The 13,469-nt window shown below is 39.9% G+C and overlaps 1 protein-coding gene across 4 annotated transcripts in view; it reads left to right on the top strand.

Moving 5' to 3' along the window:
- PAX3 (paired box 3) overlaps positions 1-13,235 on the top strand; it is a 56,229-nt gene extending 42,994 nt beyond the window's left edge. For all 4 annotated transcript variants that reach the window (XM_088528483.1, XM_088528481.1, XM_088528482.1 and 1 more), the window contains exons 6-9: positions 855-1,020; positions 1,650-1,864; positions 12,279-12,525; positions 13,054-13,235. In XM_088528483.1, the coding sequence (XP_088384609.1) occupies positions 855-1,020; positions 1,650-1,864; positions 12,279-12,525; positions 13,054-13,088 (663 nt within the window). In that variant the 3' untranslated portion in view covers positions 13,089-13,235. The remainder of the gene's footprint in view (positions 1-854; positions 1,021-1,649; positions 1,865-12,278; positions 12,526-13,053) is intronic.
- The last annotated feature ends 234 nt before the right edge of the window (positions 13,236-13,469 follow it).

Raw genomic sequence — 13,469 nt, 5'->3', positions numbered from 1 at the left:
GATATAAATTTTGTCTGGACGCAGCAGTGGTTTTTTTTTTCCCCCAAAATCGGCTACATGATTTGCATTCCATCTTTGAAAGTGACACAGAAACCAGGGAGCTTAAAATAAATGTGCCTTGAAAGTGAGCATCGCTTTCAAATGCTTGGGCCACTTAGACCAGCTCCATTTACTCTGTCTATGTAGGCATTTGCCTAATGCCCGGCACAATGATTTAGTTTATACATGTTACACTAATACAAACAGATTGTGCTTCTTCCAAGACAACCCTGTTTGTCTAAGACTGTTGTATTTTGAGCCTCTAAAGTGCAGTAGCTTATTTATTCTTTGCTTTTGTTTCCACAAGGAATTCAACCCAAATCCCTAGCCCTTATGACTCTAGATTGGATCTCCCTTCTTTTAAGTACAGGTCGCTGTATGAGAAGGACAAAGCCACGGTAGATTAAAAAAAAATGTGTTTTTAAAACAATTGGGGATCAGAACTTCAGTGGGTTTATTTGTAAAAATGTGATGGTGAGAGTTGGGGCCATTGCTATGGTCATGTTTTTGATAAATCCTTTTACTGTTTTTGTCAAGACAGATCCAAAGTCGAGAAAAAATATTAGATATGTGAATCAGGCCCTTGCAGAGAGGCTGTATTTGAAAGGAAAAGTAGCTCTGGGGAGCTGCTGTTAAACCATGGAAGAGGCTGCCAAGGAGTCCTAGGACCTAGACTGATGGCAGATGTGCCCAGTATGGATTACTTATGTCTCTTTTCTCGGACACTAAATGCATTTGAAATATGATGCTCTTATTGCTAATGCACCTACATGAAGTGTATGAAAATCAAACGTGCCTAATTAAAACATTTGTAGGTCTGGTTTAGCAACCGCCGAGCTCGATGGAGGAAGCAGGCAGGAGCCAACCAGCTGATGGCTTTCAACCACCTCATTCCGGGCGGCTTTCCACCCAGCGCCATGCCGACGCTGCCCACCTACCCGCTCTCGGAGCCGTCCTACCAGCCCACCTCCATCCCGCAAGGTACGGGAGCGAGCGGGTGCTCGGGCAGAACGGCGCTGCCCGGTGCTGGCCCGTTCTAGGAGCGGTTCGCGCTCAAGCATAGTGCCAAGGAGGCGCTGGCTTTGGCCTGGGGGTAAAAAGGAGCTTTAAAGCTTGGCTACTCTGTTGGCTACTTGGTGGGTGTTTCTGAGGCCACACACTTTTTAAGGGGTTTTTACCAAGCTCCAAACTTTTCCTTATCACTACTGCTTTCACTTTAAACCATGGAAGAACTGTGCTGTGACCTGGAGGAGAAGGAAGACTACCTTCCATCTGCTAAGGATGTAAAGCTCTCCCTACCTTCCTAAAATTTTTTAATACTTTTTTACTTCTATTTTGGTTTATTGATTCTAAATCACCCACTAAAAATTACTTGAAGAATGCATGGGTCTGTTATGATTTTTAAAATGTATTCTAAAACAGTGATTTGGTAGAACTCTCGCATGGTTTAGCTGGCCCAGTTAGATACCCAGGAATATTAACAACATACCCTTCTGTTTAGCCAGGATGCAGGTCCTGATGGAATTATAGTGGGTTACGCCTCACATAATGAATTTATTATGCCAGAAAAAGAGAGGGAAAACGTATTGACATGTTTCTCTTGCTCCTAGCTGTGTCTGATCCGAGCGGTACAGTCCACAGACCTCAGCCGCTTCCTCCGAGCACCGTGCACCAAAGCAGCCTCCCCTCGAACGCGGAGAGCGGCTCTGCCTACTGCCTGCCCAGCAGCCGGCACGGGTTTTCCAGCTATACAGACAGCTTTGTGCCTCCGTCCGGGCCCGCGAATCCCATGAACCCTGCCATTGGCAATGGCCTTTCACCTCAGGTCAGTCCTGTGTTTTCAGACAGAGGATTTGCTGTATACCCGAACCAAAGAGTCTATTCCCTCAGGCCACAGTATAATGAATTGCCAAATTTAAACCATAATGTATTCTTTATACAAGCCACATGATTTCAGTTTGCTGGTTTCCTTCTTTTTACATATATATACATATCTTTTTATTTTTTTCCTTCTACTGGCTGAATCAAGGCTCATAGCTTATATTTAATTTTGAGTGATTGATAATGTAATCATGCAGGGTTCATGTTTACATTCACTTGTCAGGTGTTGGTAATGTACTCCTATTTTCCTGAAGCTCCGTGCCTGGGTATGAGAAGTTCGGGAACTCTGATCTTGTAGCTTTTCTGTGAATAAAATATCTCTCGGAGATAACCTCATGGAGGCTTTCCAGCTGATCCAGGAAAACTGCAGGCAAGTTTCAAGGGCTGAACTGCGCACACTGACAGGAGCTCTAATTGAGTTAGAAATATGTAAACCTGGGGTATTCCTGGTGTTGGGCAATATGTAAATGCATGCATGCCATAATTGTTTTGCTAATTTGCATGAGCTCTTTTTAGGAGATCATGTTAATAAATTGCCTCAATAATTGAGTGTCAAAAGGTTGGTTAAATTTTCCTACATGTGGCATCTGACATTATTAATCAAAGCTTAAGTAGATGAGAGTTTAGTTTATTAGTGTGGGCAAACCAGGTGCTAGGAGAGAGATGTCCACTAAATTCTGGTAAGTCACAAAGGATGCAATCTATAATTACAATCGGGAATCTCTTCAGGCTGAGAGTGAGAGTTTTAACAGCTTTATCTTCTCTCTACCCTTTTTTTCCTCTTGGTGGTTAGAAAAACACAGAGAAGCTCAGAATGACACAAATGAAAAGTGAAAAGACAATTATACTCAATTACACACTAATCACTGACTATCACCACTGCCTAGGCAGGAAGAGGGCATTCTAATAGGCAGAAAATGAGATTTTAATGGCACAAAGGGTGGCCAAAATAACGACTCGTATATCTTTGCCTCCTTCGTTTTCTTCAACTTGTGGTTTGCATCTCGCGAGTACAGTTCTTGGTTCCTGTGCAACGGTGATAACTCTGTGCAGCTGAAAAGTTCAAAGGCACTGAAGTTGAAAAGAATGAATAACAAAGGCAATGAAATAAACATTTTTGCCCAAAGGCAAAAGTTCATAAACCCTTTTTTGTAACAGTAAATGTAATTAAGTTTCACAGATTCCTATAGCATAGAGTGGGGTACAAAACTTTATGGTTTGAAACCTCAAGAAAAAAAAATACCAACAGGAAAACAAATGGTTATACTTCCAACAAGACATGAATGGATTTTGTTCAGAAGAATTCTGATTTCTAAATGCAAACCCCAACAAGAGCCATGACATTAAATTAGTTGCCTTTTTAAAAAAAAAAAAAAAAAAGACCAGATTCATAGTGTGCAAGTCTTCCACAATTCTGACATAAATATCTTTTGGGGGTTCAGAGTTAATCCGTTAAAAGTAGTCAGTGTCAGTTTAAATATATATTGGTTCTGGTTATGGAAAACGGGATCTTTTTCTTTTTTTTCCTTTCACAAAGCTTTTATTGTGAAGACAGAGTTGAGCGCAACAGTAAAGAAATCTTGTGATGTCTGGGCAAAAGTGGGACAAAAAGCGAGGCCAGGTTTTTGCCCAAAGTCTTGCTGATTAGAGGTTTGATATAATCAAAAGGAGATCGCAGAAGAGATTAGACTACTTTAATCAGTTACTGTGCTTCTTTACACCCGCCTCTGTCCTTATGTTTGGAAACTTTCCGTAGAATTCTGTAACCTTTTCCCACCCTTGTGTTTGGAGCTCCTGCCCCTTTTCCAACAGGGTTAGCAAGGGGCTGCTCAGCGAACGTACGTGGGGCAGCATCCCTACAGCCAGTGATCAGACATGGAGCAGCTTCTTGGCATCAGGAGGAGTAACTTGATGAGCTGATAAGGATCTTTCTGTGGCTCAAAAAAACCCCAGCCCCAGATATTCATCAGAATCAGCAGTAGCTGCTCCAAAAGAGTTCTGAGGCCTCAACACCCATTTAGAGATCTTGGTATAAACTGACATACCTAGACTCTGTGTATATCTAATTATTTCCATCTTTCTTGAGTGGTGTAATCTCAGGTAAGTAAATTTTGTGAAACAATTTGTGGGACATGAGTGAAATAACAGCTGTTATTTCACATGAGTGAAATAACCCAAAACAAGAGCCAAAGATGTTGGTGCTGTGTATGTCACATTCCTGTGTGTAAAATGTAAGCTCATTTTGGGGTGTGCTCCAGAGGATGATCTTGTCAAGCTTCTTCAGGGCTCTTTGCTCCCCTTAGGTGTCTATGAGCTGACTGAGGGGGCGAAGCAGATGTAGCCAAAAAGTCCATTGCCAGTTCTGTGCGGAGGGTTTTCTTGAAGAAAGAGGAATGGGAATTTTCCTGCTGAGTGGGCATGTTGAGATGCTGGAAGTGTGCGTAGAATTTAGATGAGGCGGAAAGAGGGTGTTTTACTCACTGGTGGGTTTTTGGCCACAATAAATCTGGGTGTGTGAGCAATTAGCATAATGTTTCCACCCATCAGTGTCCCTCTCGCAGGCAAGCGCTCTGGGTATATTGTTTGTAAAGCTGAATTTGTGGTGAATTATTGGGGGGTTGGGAGCAAGGGCTGACACCAGAATGATCTCTCTGATAAACAACCCCTTGAACATACAAACCAAATCTAAAGAGATTCACAGGATCTATGAAGAAATCTATGAAAATTCACAAGATCATGCTCTTATTAAATCTGTTTCCCATTTGAGTTCAGTTTTTCCTGATGAGGGTCTGCCACAGAGACTCCTGGGGTTGTTTTTTTTTTTTTCCACTGTGGATGTTTCCTTTCACACTTTGTTCTTGGATACAACGGACAAAAGCCTTGTTTAAGGCAATTCCTGTGTAAAAGGGCAAGGACAAGTGGAAATAGCTAGAGTGCTGTAACTTTATTTTTATCATGTTGGCCATGTAGTTAGAAATGAGAGGACTGCAGATCTTGGTCAGTTTGGGGAAGGTGAGTGCTCCTCAATACCTGTCCTGTGGACTGGCAGTTTATTGGGAACTAACCCAGCAGTGCTGGGGCTGAAGTGCCACCTTGTTAACATTCAGCGCTTCCCAACATCAAGGCAAGATCTGCAGCTCTCAAGATGACTGATGATGCTCCCTGTTCATCTGGTTTAGTCGTTATTGGCGTGTTGTGGTGAGAGAACCTCTCTCCCAGACCTACAAAGGCTTGACTTTTGCAGGAATGAGACAGTGATTAATGTCTTGGGGAGCTGATAGCCAGGAGGGTCCTTGTTTGTATTTTATGGAGAAGCAACCAAACTGCAAGCACTCCGTCTCAGCCAGAGCTCTTTAAACATAATGTCAGAACAGAGATTATTAGTGTGTAATATATGTAAATTGCATATTTTTGTGTTTTCTATGCCTATTATGCAGCTTCTTGGCTTTCATGCATACATTTATTGGAATATTGTATTTCCTTTTCAAATTAGGTTTCAGTTGCTCAGTGCATTTTCTTTTAACAGCCAATTGTTAACTCAAGCTTATTAAGGAATAGCATCTATGTGTTCACAAACACGTACAGGACTGGAGTGCAATCACCCCGCTTCCTGGGCTGTGAAGCAGAAGAGCGACTGTCAACACATTTATCTTGCAAGCGCAGGTGTTTGGCCCTACCACAGCACCGTTTGCTTTCAGGACAGGAGCTGGGTGTTTTGAACCGCTTCATTTTAGATGGGGAGAAGCCTTTTCCGGCGTACATGGGCATCTCTTGACCTTGTCATGTGCTTTCTGTTAGCGGCTGAGCAGCCCGGCCTGCGGCCCGGCCTGTGGCCCCGGTGTGGGCCCAGCCGCTGTGGCGTCAGGAGCACAACTCTTGTGCTGCTGCTCATGCGGCCATTCGCCTCCTGCCCTCACCCCATGCAACACCCAGCCTTAAACAGCAATTAATAAGTTTCTACAGAAGGAAGGACTATGTATGTAATCTGTCTCCTGTTGGACACAATTTCTCCCCTTTCCTTTCACAAAACTTTTGACTTCTAATTTTCCTTGGCTTCTTCCTTAACTGAGTTGAACTAATATCTTTCAAGGTTGCGTTTTCAAAAGTGTCGAGCATTGAGCGTTTATGTAGAGGATCTCGGCACCCTTTAATGTACTTGGTTGTGATCATGCGATTACCGGGAGCTCAGGAATAATCTTGACCAGAAAACTCCAAACTTTTCTGTGAACAGCAGTAAAAATGTAAGCTGTGTCAGGTTTCTTTCTTCTACTGTCAAAACATTTCCCTGCCGGAGTTTAAGAATGATCCTGTAACTCTTTTTGGGGAGATAGATCTGAAGTGATTTGCCTCTCGGGTCTTTTGTGAACACTTGGTTTTCATTAACCTGAAGTATGGATCTTGTGACAGCTGTCGAATCAGTTGAGAGAGACAGGTTCATACTGTCTTGTTAACTATGCTTTTAAGCGAAACACAGGAACTGAGAGCTAAAAGCTCGCATTTCCCCATTAATAGAGACAGGAAAAGAAAAGCAACTACTAATTCCTTAATATTTTTTCCTCTACATTCTGCTTACTGTCCAATCTATTGCCCCCCAGAAAAAAAGATCATTTGAGTCCAAGTCCCACAGCAATGAGAAGCTCATGATCTTTGTCATATCTTTGTCAATATGTTGGCTTTGAGAGCTGTTCTCTTAATGACCCGAGAACATGAGACTGAAGTCATGGATTCCTGCGTGAGGAGTAAAGTGAACTCACATGATGTGATTTGCCTGAACACGAGTTTCTTTAAAAGGGGGGGAGAAAAAAAATCAGTAAATGGGGTTTTTTGTGGTTATTCCTATTTTTGGATTGTGATACAAATAGATTCAACAGTCTCATAATTGTTATCTTGCAAGAGTAATGATGACATTCATTGAAAAACAACAACATGTTGACCTTATGTTTTCAACGTCTCTACCACCTTTTTTCTTTGGACCTCCCCTTTTCCCCCAAGAAGGTGGATTGTGCAGCCCCCTCCAGTCTTATTGTAATTTCATAAGAACAAATGTTTAGAAATACAATGAAAAATATGTACATTGTAAATACAAAAATGTAGCAGTAAAGTGACCCTATGTATATCAAACTATATTGATATCTTGATTTTTAACCCATTTTGTTTTATAACAGTCCTCAAACAGTATAGTAAATGCATAGTTGAATATTTGAATTTTTGACTCTTTCAAGGCACTGAATTTAGGCATTATAAGAAGAGATAATTTATCCAGCAGCTTTCCTGCTCTTGAACTTATTATAATTTGAAATAGTCTTTGGTTTTGTATGCCAGGTGGAGCTTTTGCAGTAACCTGGCATACAAAGCCTGGTCGTTATTTATGACAAAACCTTTCTTTCACGTGAAAATTTTGCTTCTACAAACAAAACCTAAGCTACCCCTAAACCCACATTCTCAATACCTTCCAGCTGTTCTAATTTATTCTTTCTAATTGAGAGGTGGAAAAAATACCATAAAGTATAATTCCTGGTTTATAATATTTTTAAATTTGTGAACAAATATGTTTGTGGTGATTTCATGTGTAACTTTAAAAATTCAATTGACATCCCAAGATTCAAAGATTCAAGATCAAAAAAAAAAAAAGTAATCTACTTATACTCTGTGATTTTGAAGGCTTCAGAAATTCCCACAGAATGACTTATTTTTCCCCAGATAATTTGTACTATTTAGAATATACTCAGTACTGAACCTTGCTATACTGGTGAGTTCCAATTCTTTAATGAATCTAAACACTTGCATATTTATTCAATTAAGGATGGATGCATGAATGAGACCTTCGTCATGTGTATACACAGATGCCTCAAGTCATTAATTATGCTCTGTATTTTAGGTGTCCGAAAAAGATACTAAAAATACCACGATTCAGTGAAAAATATATATTGCAGTGAGATTTTAGCAGAGTTACTCTAGGAAGCAGTGTGTTATTCTTTTTTTCTCTTGGAAGAGGGTTTAAATGCACAGGACTCAATTATTTTCAGAATTGAGAATAGAATTCCTGTTTTTCTAGGGAGATTTTTCTTGATTTATGTCAAAACACTGGTAATAGTTATCATGTTCTTATATTTAAAAAAAAAAAAAAAAAGTCGGAATACAGACAGGCTTACCCTGGTCAAACCACTGTGTACTTTTCTTGCAGCCAGGGCTAATCAGTCAAATTTTAGAGGCCTGGCATATATGTTAATGGAAGCTGCATGAGTCAACTCATCCTTTCTGGTTGGAACACAACGTTTGCCTGTCATCTTTTTTTATAGACAACTTTCACTCAATATTAAGATCACTTAATAGCTGTTGTAGGGATGTTTCTGTTTTAAATTAAATCCCATCCTATCTCTATTGGGAATGTGAAATATAGGTTGAGTTCAGCGTGGGGAGTCTTGTAAAAGCTTTGCAGATCGCATCCTCAGGCCGTCTGCCAGCAAAAATTTCAATAGTGTGTTTTAATTTAGAAAATACTTTTTTTTTTTTTTTTTTTTTGTGCTTTAATAGAAAACAAAACTGTGCCCTCCAGTGAGGGAGGACAGGTGTGTGAGAGCCAACGTAATGCTAAGTTTGGGTTTGTTATGAGCTGTTAGAGGTCATATTGTCATGTTTAACAATTTAAGCTCACTTGCAAGTACCAGAAATGACAGCCTGAACAAGTTTTGGGTTGTTTTCGTATAGCTATAAGTTTAGAGTGTATGTTCATCCCTGGGCTTTCTCTTTTTGCCTTTTCAGTTGTCTTGCCTTTTTTTTTGGTAAGCTTTTCCATGCAACCAGGAACTAGAGGTTTACCTTCCCTTTGAATTAATTTGATAGCCTTATGCAATTCCAGGATCTAGCACCTGGAAAGAGACCAATTTATTAACAGGTTGTGAAAACATCATGAACATGAGTAATCTCCTGTAGATAAAAGTATGATTTCTGAAGGATCAAGTGATCTTCATAATTATCCTAGAGGTATACCAGGGCATCTTCTCTGATTTCAGTGCAGCTACTACTGATGTCTAGGGGTGTGAAATCAGGATAAAAGTCTCATCTGATTTGAGTATGTGGAAGGTCAGATCATCAAGATGTTCACAGTCAGTGTATTTGCTCCAGTTCATATTAATGGAGGATTTGGCTCCCTGTGCCTGCCTTCTGGCACAAAACAAAGCCCTTATTTCTTCGTTTGCTTTATATAGCAGCAATATTCATATAATGAACCAGCAACATAATTCTAGGATTCTGTAGGTACCGATCCAAGTAGCTAACTAATTTTAATCAACTTTCTAAAAACCTCTTGCTCCAATGCAGTAAAATTAGCCTTTTCAAGTGCCTTTTTTGTACAATATTTTGCTTTTGAGAGATTTTTCTACAGTAAAAAGAGTTAACAGCAGGTAATGCCATTCATCTTAGGAGGAGGCTGAAATTTTCAGTGTTAGTGATGAATGAGGGTATCTGACCCACATCTGCTTCCCATTAGAATGGAACATTGCCCTGACATCGTTAGGAGCATTTGTCAGGATTCCCTGGACAGAGCTTCTGTAAATTACATGCTGCAAATGTGTCAGGGTCAGATAAGAGGATATCATTAACTCCACTAAAGTTTACTCATGATTCTGTCAGTTCAACTTAATACGTTAACTGCCAACAATTTTCCTTGAGCTGTTTCATTAAATCTTTCATTCACAGGAGGGGGAAAAAATGTATCACTGTACCCCCAAAATACTGCACATGTTCTTTTCTCATAAATCATATTAATTGCAGACATGGTCACAAAGCATATTAAATGCAGGCATGCGTAAATGAATTAAAACATATGAGAATTTTATTATGCCTATGGTAGGTCCTACATCCTAAAATACCAACCGCATTAACAGGCATAATGTTTCATTTAAACGAAATAAGCTTTTTCTCAGTTTAATAGCCTTTATTTTGTTGATAATAGAAGTATTTTTTATAATAGCTAATAATGGACCAGATGTTGCTTACACGTTTTGAAAGCTTTCATCATTGGATTTCTCCTCTTTCTGGATCATATCTTCGTCTAGGGATGTTAAGCTGATCCCACTAGCTAGGGATATTTGGCCTAATGAATATTTGGGTTTGTTGCTCTCCAAAAGCATTTCTGTAGTTTGCTGGTTGCAGTTCCCTGTATTCTGTTTTTGTTCCTAAATGCAACTTTATTTTCTAATAGCATAAAATTTTATCAATTGTACATGCTGTTTGTTGAGTATGAGCTCAAAGCCTCCACATCAGTATTTCAGGGTGGTTTTTATTTTAATTGAGAACAAAACATATCATGTAACCAAAAACCCTACAACCTGATCTCTGGCATTTATAGGAGTTGTTCTGAGTAGTAACAGCAGCATTTGGCCCTAGCTGTTAGATCAACCCTTGTTTTCCCTTTCTTGTTTGTTCTTGCTACCTTTCTTGGAACCCATGTCAGTGTAGGTGACAAGTGTCATCTCAGCTTTCCCAAGCTAATCCAGAACATGTTATACCTAGATGGTGTATAGACTGATTAAATTTCTCTTACTCCTTAATTATTATATTTAGAACTATACTGCTTCATAGCAGCAGCAGATCTGACCTGCAAAATCTGAGCTTTCATGTGTCTCCTGCACGCTGCTAAGCTGAGGGTGCAGGACATTGCAAGCCCATTAATGGCCTTCTAATTGATTAGGTGAAAGTCAGCTCTGCCCTTCCTGTAACTCCGTGTATGGGTGATAAGGTCATGGCACATACCATATGAAAGACTGCTGCCTTGAGGCTACTTCCCTTAGAGCTTTCAAAACAGACATGACCAGAAATCTAATTATTTAGATACTAATCAACTGCAGGATGATTCCTAAGGCCTCTGGAGGAGGTATTTCTGAGGAGATGGTTACTATTCAAATTCTGTTTTCTCTGCCTCAAAGTGTCTTAAAAGTGTCTGAGTTATTGGATGAGTTGCGTCTGAGTTATTTTAATAAAAAGATGCCTAAAGACTTGTGTTACAGTGTAGCTAATTTTAAACTTTTTAATTAAAACTCATTAAATGTTAATTTTCGTTCATTAGAGAAGACAAATCTCCTGGAAGTTGGCCCCAGCCAAAACATCAGATATTAATGCTACTAAAATTTGGGTGATTTTGAGGCAGTGTGTGGTTCTAAGTTTAAATCTCAAGTCTAATCTCTATCTCTAGAACAACCACTAAAAAAGAATTCCCCCCAACTTTTTTTTTTTTGCATTCACAGTTTTGCTATTAATGTTCAAATGATGTTGTTTGGGGCTCTATTGAAACCGTTAAACAGAAAAGAGGTTAGTTACTTTAAGTAGTATATTTTTAAGGTAGTACCTGATCTATTAGCTTAATTTTGAAAACTTTTTTTTTCATAAAACCATGTGTATTTAAAAAAAAGTCAAAACCATGCTCCTTGTGGCAATGTAAATATTTTCTAAAGTAATATCTTTCATTTATGTTGAAAACTATGTGTTTTTTTTGTGGATTTCTTCTTTTAAATCCATTAGTGTTGATCTTGAAGGATGAAGATTAATTCAGTCAGAAATGAACACAGATTCTAATTTAGCTAATATTGTGTCCTGCTGATCCAATGCCAGATCATTAAGCATGCTAGATTTTTTAGGAGCAGGTAATTTTCCAAAGAGATGAGAAATATTTGTTGTTCCTAAAGTAGAAAAAACTTTCAATAATCTTAAACACTTTTTTAGGATCTAATTTGAGGAGAAAAAAATTGCGACGTTATTTTGGCTTTTAGCGGGTCGGCAGACAGTGCATACAGCAGCAGCGTGAGCTTTACCTGCTCTGCCCCTTCCCAGCACTGCCTGTTCTCCTGGGTACTCGAGTTTTTTGTGGCTCCCATTGACCAGTTGCATTTCTGGGATCCCCTCCAAATTCAATTAATTTCAGTGATTACTGTCCTCAGGACAATTATTTTTGTGAGCTTTTTCACAGCTTTCCTGCATTTGTAGACTATGCACAATGGCATGAGTGTGACTGAAGAACTATCACCTGTTTCTTGGTCTCTTATAATCAAGACAATGAGGAATAAACACCCATGAAAGGCCCAGCTGGGCCACAAGAGCTGCCAATCTAAAATTTTAAAGTTTTTTTTTTCTCCTTGTTTGCTTCATTCCTTATTTTGCCATTTTTGTGTATCACTTTTTTTTTTTTTTTTTTGTAAATGATACCCTTCGTCGTATTAGGTACCCAAAGGATCAGTTGAACAGTAGTCTACATATCTTCGGGAAATACCCGATAGGTTCAGTGTTCAATGTGTCTGTGGCTCTGTGTGCAATACAGCCTTCGTGTATTTTAACTCTTTGTGCTATTATGCCTTTTATTTTAGGTAATGGGACTCTTGACCAACCACGGCGGGGTGCCTCACCAGCCCCAAACTGATTATGCCCTGTCCCCCTTGACCGGGGGCCTCGAGCCCACCACCACGGTGTCGGCCAGCTGCAGCCAGCGGCTAGAGCACATGAAGAGCCTGGACAGCCTGCCCACGTCCCAGTCCTACTGCCCGCCGACCTACAGCACCACGGGCTACAGCATGGACCCCGTCACCGGCTACCAGTACGGACAGTACGGACAAAGTGAGTACCGGCACCTCCGCGCGGCCACGCACCACGGCGTAGCCGCTGAGCGAGGCTCTGGTTTCTGCTTGCAGCGAAGGAAAGGAGAGCAGGTCCTACCGCTTCACTGCTGCTTCCCCCCGAAACAGGGCTGAGCGCGCTGCCGAGACAGCTGATTGTTCGAGCAAGATGTCTGCTACATAATTATTTTCTTAAATGATGTCAACAACATCTTGATGTTATTAATTGTTGAGACATGAAACCTGATTGCCATTAGGTAAAACCTAAGGATTGTCCAAAATGAAATAACCACTGGCATTCCACTATTAGAAACACATGTTCTTAATGAGGTCAGCTCAAGAATCATTATAGTATATAATCCCAGATACACAGAGTTTTGTCAAACTTGTCCTAGGAATAAAAATATTAGTCTCTTTCCTTTGATATCTCAGTATTAAATATGACAATGTCAACCTGTAGTTGGCATGGCCCCATGCTGTGGGGTTGTCACAGCATGACTTAAAAAGCTTTTTTTTTGCTTTTTTGCAGGTGCCTTTCATTATCTGAAGCCAGATATTGCATAAATGAACTGTCCACTTCAAGTTAAAGCTGGTCTTGTTTTCCGGTTTTACTCCAATGCTTGGATACGAGGGATCTTCTCACCACACTGCAGTCTAAACTGGGGTAATCCCAACGAGAGAAGCAGGCTTGTTATGTTCTCTCCTGTCATTGCTTTTAGTAGACCTCTTTGAAGGCTGGGCAAAATTATACAGAAGACAAAGGCGAAAAGCAATAACAAATAAATAAATGCAACGTGGTTCAGTATAAATGGGTATATGAGCAGTATTTAATATCACTGCCTGGCAAAACATTCCATTTTTTTTATTGCTGAAATTAATGTGCATTGATAGGGACAAATAGAGAATTTTGAAAATTAGTTGAGCTCTGCATACTCTGACTCATCT

Source organism: Tinamus guttatus, unplaced genomic scaffold (assembly GCF_059628265.1).
Source record: "Tinamus guttatus ecotype Peru unplaced genomic scaffold, ASM5962826v1 Tinamus_guttatus_pri_ptg000311l, whole genome shotgun sequence".
In the NCBI taxonomy this organism is placed as follows: Eukaryota; Metazoa; Chordata; class Aves; order Tinamiformes; family Tinamidae; genus Tinamus; species Tinamus guttatus.
Note: the sequence above shows the minus strand (reverse complement) of the source record. Positions and strands in the feature narration are given on the sequence as shown.